At 29.7% G+C, this 8833-nt stretch overlaps 1 protein-coding gene across 1 annotated transcript; it reads right to left on the reverse strand.

Annotated features, from left to right (window-relative positions):
- Positions 1-1195: 1195 nt before the first annotated feature.
- Positions 1196-4308, reverse strand: LOC146958366 (uncharacterized). The gene is made up of 3 exons (XM_085739873.1): positions 4092-4308; positions 3784-3979; positions 1196-2503 (listed from the first exon to the last, which is right to left on the reverse strand). The coding sequence occupies exons 1-3, from the start codon at positions 4092-4094 to the stop codon at positions 1455-1457; spliced, it is 1248 nt and encodes a 415-aa protein (XP_085595999.1). The 5' UTR covers positions 4095-4308; the 3' UTR covers positions 1196-1454.
- Positions 4309-8833: the final 4525 nt, after the last annotated feature.

Consider the following 8833-nt stretch of genomic DNA (forward strand, 5'->3'; position numbering starts at 1 on the left):
GCGAAATCTGGGCAGCCATGACACAACCGTTGCAAGCCTATGCAAGAAGCTTTGGTCTAGTCTAGTACAGTACTATTATGGAAGAAAATAACCTTTGCTACCATTATATAATCTGATAATATAAAAGTTCAAACTCATCCATATTATTTCATTAAAAAGAAAAATAATTACATCCATATTATCTAATGACACTACTTTTGACGTTACAAGTCTTGAACATAACATTTTCAATGGTAAGTTTATCAGTTGGAAAAGGACATTAAAAATTTTCTTTCTCTGGCAACAATTCACAGGGTGTAAGACTCACATTACTTGTAACTCCATAAACATCACTGCAATTCCATGGAAGTTCCTTTTTATGTGCACTCACTTCAATAGTGATATAAGAAACACATATTACTGTAAAAGCGTCATTCTGAATTCCGTCAAGTTGTCCTGCAATTGTCACATTCTTAGCAGTAGCATCTCGTAAAAGTTAAATTTCATGGAGAGAATTTCCCCATGCTTTAACACACTACATGACTGTAAAACACATTGAACTATTTTACTAAATTCATGTTACCGAGTTATCCTCACTATATTTTTTGAGATGAGGTTTCCATGTTTAAGTGTACATTGGAGGCAGAGGACTGTCTACTATCTAGTAGGAGTAGTTCATTAGTCATCAATGTTATGTGTCAGAACCAGATCACATAAGAGGTTAGAATTTAGGATATTTTTGTTCTATGTTTGTAATATCCAAAGTTCAATTAGTTGAAAACATTTTTGAAAAGTTATTTCCTAAGTTATGAATATTTTTCGAAGTTCTGTTATGAAGGTGAACGGTGGCGTAAATTATTCTAAGTATCGAATTTTGGCAAACAAGGTAATAGGTTGAAACACAAAGACAATAAATAACACAGTTGCACTTTACTCATCACAATTAACGATACGCTTATGCTCATATATGCTTCTTTCGTTAACCATATTATGCACTTCAAATCGCTTGAATTAGATTTGATGTTCATGCATACTTTGAGAGTTGCGCCAAATGGTTCATCCCCTTCCCAAAGTTTCATCCTCCTTGCCTAATCAGAGTAACCTTCATTAGGCTTTAATTTTTTTTGTTTTATCCTTTAAATTGCCTTGTGAAAAAGAAAAAAAATCCACAGTTCATTTTCTAACATTTATTTCATCAATAAAAATGGAAGGAAAATAAACACCAAAAGTAAACAAACTATTAATGTCCAACATATTCAATTCATACACATAATTATTCTCGATACTAATCAGTGTATTCAATTCTTTCTTTTACCTTGTTTCCAAAACAAACAAAAAATCTTTCTTTTACCTTAATACTTTGTCTAAAATTGAAACTACAAACCATTGCAAGCTTTTCCTACTCCTGTCAAATTATTGGCAAACAAAAAGGAAATAGGTCGAAACACAGACCACAAGTAACATAGTGTTGCAAATCACTCGACTAGAGAATAATCTACCTCATATTGTAGATGTCTAAAACACCAATCCAACATGAAGGAACTTGCTCCTTGAGTTGGAAGCGTAATCAATTTTTGCAACTTTTTATCATCCCCTGAATAAACACTACATAAAGGATTTCCCAGTGCATACATAGAGTTGCTCTCATATCCCCACCTATTTGGGTTGCTCAATGCATAAAAATTTCTGTCCAAAGCATAAAATAATGCAATGTCGCCCAAAGTCTCCAGTTTGACATAATTCATGGTTGAGAAATCTATCTTGTACACATTCCTTACTTCGTCGAACCTTAAATCAACCACTAAAAGTTGCTCATCACAATTAACTAACCTAAGGGAAAATGTTTCATTGGGAGTATTCTTCAAATTTAGAAATTTAATATTTGCAGAAGTCAAGCTGAGTACCCCTATGTTGGCCTTGGTAGTGACAACATATATTATATTATGCAAGACCACAAAGTCAACCACCCTCCCCCGTTCATTTCCTATTGACGAATAAGTAATCCAACCACAATTTCGAGATTGATAGACATGTAAACTCCAAAGATAGCAGCAAAAAACCACCAAGATAAATTCCTCAGAGCATTTGTCAAAAGCAAGCAAGGCACGATTACCATAATGATAAGACTCGGCTTCAAAGGGGCAGTTATTGATTACCTTCTTTATTCTTGTAAATGGATTGATTAGCAAAACTGAATTATTTCTCCCCACCATGATAAAATATCCGCTAGAAGATGTAGCATAGATATATTCGTTGAAGTAATTCTTTATCTTCAAGCAATAATAAACTTTTTGGTCGGGTAGGCTAATCAAGGAAATTGATCTAGTACAAAAATATGAAATTTGAAGAATTAATGGTTCTTGGGATGCCAAGAAATTTCTCCAGTAAATTGTCTGAAAAGCCTTCCAATTCTTGCACACACCGGCAAATTGAAAAAGGTCGACAAAATCTAGTGTTTGGGAAATGATATCAAGCACATCCAAAGGAAGTTCACGGTTCTCTTCTACCTTCTTCACCTTTTTCCCTTTAGATCACAACAATGACAAAATTAGGTAATTTCTAAACATATGCCTTTTTATTTATTTCTGAAATACGTATTTTATTGTCTATCTGATAATATCATAGAAAATGAGGAGATAAAGAAATACTATTACTCCATTTTTGCCAAACAAACATCTAGAACAGCATAACATACAAATATGTGCAATCCTTTTTTTTTTCTTCATGTGAATAGCTCCCTTTCCCATTTTCAATGTATAGCAAACAATAGTAGATATCTATTTTCATCCTCATGGAAAATAACACTCTAACTTAAAGCATTAAATATTAGGCATGGCATTTTATTAACCCCTACTCCCCAACAAAAAGAAAAATGATAAGGATTAAAGACGTAGGAAACTGTCAATTAGTGAGGAAAAACCATTTCCATGCAATTCCCCTACAATCGTCTGAGAAAAAAATAAGAGAAATGCTAAGTACAGACGCTTTGACACTCTCTTATGGACAAGCTCAATGAAAAAAAAATCAAGCACAGCGGCAAGAGCATATTCATCATTAAGCTCAATGAAATCCTAGGTAGTGAAGAACTAATAGCACATCCTTTCCACTTTCCACTTTTGTTACTGAAGAACACACTAATTGTTGGAAAATAGTGTTATATATATACTTCTAAAAAATCTATTGAAATAAGTTTTTGAACCTCGTGTTCTTTTCCATCACAAACAGTCATGACGTTAACTAATATAGTTCTCATACCACATTAAAATATAGTCTTTCAAAATTGAACTACTACAGTTGCAATCAACGGAAAACTTTCTGACTGCAGAGGTATATATAGATTACTTTTTCCGGCTAAATAGAGCGACAAAATCATAATTTGCGTACAACTCATACAAAAATAGAGTCCTAGATAGTGTGGACAGTAAACACAAACATAAGTCAAGATAACAAGGGCTGGGGAATGGGGATAGACATGAACTCCAATTACATCCCCATAGATGCTCGGGAAGAATTAGCATCCACCCTTTCCAATGCTCGCTCGCGTAAAACAAGAGACTGAAAGACACCATAAAATTGCATGAACCCCTAACCCCTGTTATAATACTCCAAACCCATCAATTGATTACATGAAAAATTTCTATCAACAATGCCGAGTGTCGCAACTTAATCCATAAATTAATTGTGCAAAACTTGATCAAAATAGTCTCTAAATTACGGCATATGGTAGAAATATATATACAGCAAAAAAAAAAAAACTCATAATAACTGCAGAAAAGTATCAATCAATAATGATAAATTACTAACCAGTGGTCTCAAGTTTGATTTGATGTTCCTTTGGCAGGAAGGTATTGAATCTCAAAATTAAATGAGTATGCCCTTCAAGCAGCTCCTTGACTCTTGCCGCAGCACCTCTTGTATAAATTCTTTGATCCTTCACATCTTTTAGGACTTTTAAAACCTCATTAGCTTGTACTGCCTCGTCATGGTAGTTCTGGGGGATCTTCATCATTATTAAGAAAAGTAAAGATTCAATATAACTAATTCCAATAATTCAGAATAATAAAACAAAACAAAACAAAAATCAATTATTCGAGTTAGGACGAGGAGCATACCATTGTAGGCTGGCAGGCTGATTTGAACAGTTCACCACAGAGGGATAAAGATTGTGAACCCTAATTCTGAAGGGAAGCTTTGTGTTTTGTTTTGTTTTGTTTTGTCGTGTTTTTTTCTTTTCTTTTTAGGATTTAAGGAACGAGAAAACGACTTTCAGAGTAAATTACTATATAATAATTTTCGAAGATAAATTAGATTTTCAATAAATTTAAATATGACTATTAGTATGTGCAATCCAAACTAAATTTGTTTCCTATCTTTTTGAAGATGAATAAAATAAAGGGTTAAATATGTTTTTGTTCCCTATAAAATTGGAAATTTTTAAGTTTAATTCTTACTTAACTAGTGTATTTACCCGGCGTTGCCCGGGTTAGACATATTCAAGAAGAGAAAAAAATTCTATGTATGATATCTGCAAATAAAATTTATCACAGATTGGTATAGGATGAATATCTTAATAAATACACACAAATATAATAAAATATACCATGTTATAAATACTCGTAAATTTATAGATGCACATACAGATAAAATTAACTGGATTTAGTAAAAATATTAACACATATAGAATAAAATTACATTTTTTTTAAGTTTTCAGACTCGCATAAATCCATATTCGTTATTAAATTAATAAAATTATACAATTGTTGTGTTACATGAAATAATATATAACTGGATCTCCTAATTAATGATTTTTGTTTGATTAGTAATTTGTGAATACCTGATTTGGAGTATAGATGAAGGGTATCGTATGTAATTTGTTGAGATAGTTCTGTTACATAAAATATTAGGAATTCAATAAAAAAGTTATGTAAAATATTTAATAGATAAGATCAAAAGTTTGTTGAGATATTTATGCCAAATTAAATATTGGTTTTAAAAAATAGAAAAATAATAAAAATATTGAATAAACGTGGAAGTGACACGTGGCATAAAAAACCTTACTTTATATATATACTATTGATTGATTGATTGATTGATGATTTATAGTTGAAGGGTATCGTATGTAAATTGTTGAGATATTTCTGTTACATAAAATATTAGGAATTCAATAAAAAAGTTATGTGAAATATTTAATAGATAAGATCAAAAGTTTGTTGAGATATTTATGCCAAATTAAATATTGGTTTTAAAAAAATAGAAAAATAATAAAAATAATGAATAAACGTGGAAGTGACACGTGACATAAAAAACCTTACTTTATATATATACTATTGATAATTGATATTATTGATTGATTGATTATTGATTGATTGATTGATGTGTAGTTTGTTGAGATATTTCTGCTACATAAAATATTAGAAAATCAATAAAAATTAAAAAAAAAACTGAGTGCATAATATCAAAAGTTTGTTGAGATATTTATGTTAAATAAAATATTGGTTTTTAAAAATAGAAAAAATAATAAAAATATTGAGAATGAATGTGGGAGTGGCACGTGGCATAAAAAACCTTACTTTATATATATACTATTGATTGATTGATTGATTGATGTGTAGTTTGTTGAGATATTTCTTCTACATAAAATATTAGAAATTCAATAAAAATTTAAAGAAAATACTGAGTGCATAAGATCAAAAGTTTGTTGAGATATTTATGTTAAATAAAATATTGGTTTTTAATAATAGAAAAAATAATTAAAATATTGAGAATGAATGTGGAAGTGACACGTGGCATAAAAAACCTTACTTTATATATATACTATTGATTGATTGATTGATTGATGTGTAGTTTGTTGAGATATTTCTGCTACATAAAATATTAGAAATTCAATAAAAATAAAAATAAATACCGAGTGCATAAGATCAAAAGTTTGTTGAGATATTCATGTTAAATAAAATATTGGTTTTTTTTTTTGACAAAAAATAAAATATTTGTTTTTAAAAATAGAAAAAATAATAAAAATATTGAGAATGAATGTGGAAGTGACACGTGACATAACAAACCTTACTTTATATATATACTATTGATTGATTTAGAAATAAGGACCTGAAATGATATCATAGGTGTTATCATAAAATGATAGTATAGGTGATTAATAATATTAAAACGCTACTGGTGAAATAATAATATTTTAGGACCTGAAATATTATTCTTAAAATCAAAACGCTACTGATTAATAATATTGAAACGAAAAGGACCTGAAAAAATAGTATATGTGATAATAGTATAGGTGAATAATAATATTAAAACGCTACTGTTGAATCGAAAAGAGAAAAAAAAATAGTATAGGTCTTAATTCAAGGACGTGAAACAGAAACAATATTATAGGTGTTAGTTCAAGCACCTGAAACTCGTAGGTGTTTGTAATGGATGCCAACAACAATAGTTCAAGGACCTGAAATAAAAAACAATCAGTAAATTCACTCGTAGGTGTTAGTTCCCTCTTATATTATATATAAAAATAAAAATCTAAGCATAAGTAAAAGTAAAAGAAACAATAGTATAGGTGTTTCTTAGACCTGAAGAAAGAAAAAGCTTAGATCAAAAGAAGGTTTGAGTTTCAGTTTCTGCTCAAAATATGTGATTACGTGATTAAAAAATTCTCCTTTATTCATAGTTAAAAAAAAAAACAAACCGAAGCCTTTTTTTTCCTCAATGTTAAAAAACTAATAATTGAATAATATGGTGCTAAAAGAGATAGTAACTAATTGAAACTTCTTTTCCTAAAAAAAAGAAATATTTAATGGATAGTATTGAAAGTATTATATATAGTTTGTTGAGGCATTTTGGCTACATAAAATATTAGAAATTAAATATAAAATTAAATAAAAATATTTCAGATCCTGAAATATTATTATTAAAATCAAAACGCTACTGATTAATAATATTAAAACGAAAAGGACCTGAAAAAATAGTATAGGTGATTAATAATATTAAAACGCTGTTGTTGAAACGAAAAGGAAAAAAAAATAGTATAGGTGTTAGTTCAAGGACTTGAAACAGAAACAATAGTATAGGTGTTGGTTTAAGGACCTGAAACTCGTAGGTGTTTGTAATGGATGCCAGCAACAATAGTTCAAGGACCTGAAAGAAAAAAAAACAATCGGTAAACTCACTCGTAGGTGTTAGTTCCCTCTCATATTATATATAAAAATAAAAATCTAAAAATCTAAGCATAAGTAAAAGAAACAATAGTATAGGTGTTTGTCAAACCTGAAGAAAGAAAAAGCTTAGATCAAAAGAAGGTTTGAGTTTCAGTTTCTGCTCAAAATATGTGTTTACGTGATTAAAAAATTCTCCTTTATTTATAGTTAAAAAAACAAATTGAAGCCTTTTTTTCCTTAATGAAAAAAACTAATAGAAACTTCTTTTCCTAAAAAAAATAAAAAATAAATAAAGGAAGATTTAATGGATAGTATTGAAAGTATTATATATAGTTTGTTGAGATATTTTGGCCACACAAAACATTAGGAATTAAATATTAAATTAAATAAAATATTTAGTGGATAAGATCAAAAGTTTGCTGAGATTTTTATGTCAAATAAGATGTCAAATGTCAAATAAAATATAGAAAAAAATATAAATATATTGAGAATAAACGTGGAAGCGACACGTGGCATAAAAAACCTTAGTTTATATATATATATATATATATATATATATATATATATATATATATATATATATATATATATATATATATATCTGTGTGTGTGTGTGTGTAGTTTGTTGAGATATTTCTTCTACATAAAATATTAGAAATTCAATAAAAATTAAAAAAAAAATACAGAGTGCATAAGATCAAAAGTTTGTTGAGATATTTATGTTAAATAAAATATTGGTTTTTAAAAATAGAAAAAATAATAAAAATATTGAGAATGAATGTGGGAGTGGCACGTGGCATAAAAAACCTTACTTTATATATATATTATTGATTTTAATAGGTTTTTTAATACTTACAAAAAAAAAATTACTTCTAATTTTAGTCCTCCTAAAATAAAGTTTGTTTAACTATTCTTAAACTCTTAAATTTTGAACGATTTTTTTAAGACAAGTTTAGAACACTATGAAAGGTTTATTTACTAAAATTTATATTTTTTTAACATGAAACGAATTAAATATGAATTTTTTAAAACGACAAAAGTTAAAGATAAAAGTAAACATGTTTTAATATGTGTTTTGTCTCTCCAAATAGGGGTCATTTAAAAATTGGTCCATGTACTCGTTAATCCTGGCGATCTACCCTCCCAAAGTTTAATCATTTAAAATTTCATCCCTCCCCCCACTTAATCACTGCCACGTCACTGATTAGGTGACGTGGCAGTTCTGATTGGCTTATTTCATGTGAATTGCACAAAATACCCCTGAGGCTAGGTGCGAAATGACCAAAATACCCATGGTTTTTTCTTTCCTCTTCCCCCTCTTTTTCCCTGTCAACATCTCCCCCAGCAACACCATGGCTTTCTCTTTCTTATTCTCTCTTCCTTACACAGATGTCTCTCTTCCTTACCACAATCAAAACCACAATCAATAACAAAACTAACAACAACCAAATTCAGAAACGTAAACAGAATGTGAAGCGAAAACCGAACCCAGTTGAACCGAAATATGAACCTTGCAGCGGCGTTGGCGGCGGCGCAACAAATGAGGGTATCGCAGCTGAGAAAACAAAACTCCAAATACAAAGCTTTGTCGGAGAAGCGTGCCACCGTACACAGTTGAAGTAAGAAGCTTTCTCCATCTTGAACTTTCCCGACGTCGACGGAGCACTGTTATCAGCGCGCGGCATTTGCTTCAG

This window comes from Medicago sativa, chromosome 1, assembly GCF_051527215.1.
Source record: "Medicago sativa cultivar Bolivia chromosome 1, Bolivia_mono, whole genome shotgun sequence".
In the NCBI taxonomy this organism is placed as follows: Eukaryota; Viridiplantae; Streptophyta; class Magnoliopsida; order Fabales; family Fabaceae; genus Medicago; species Medicago sativa.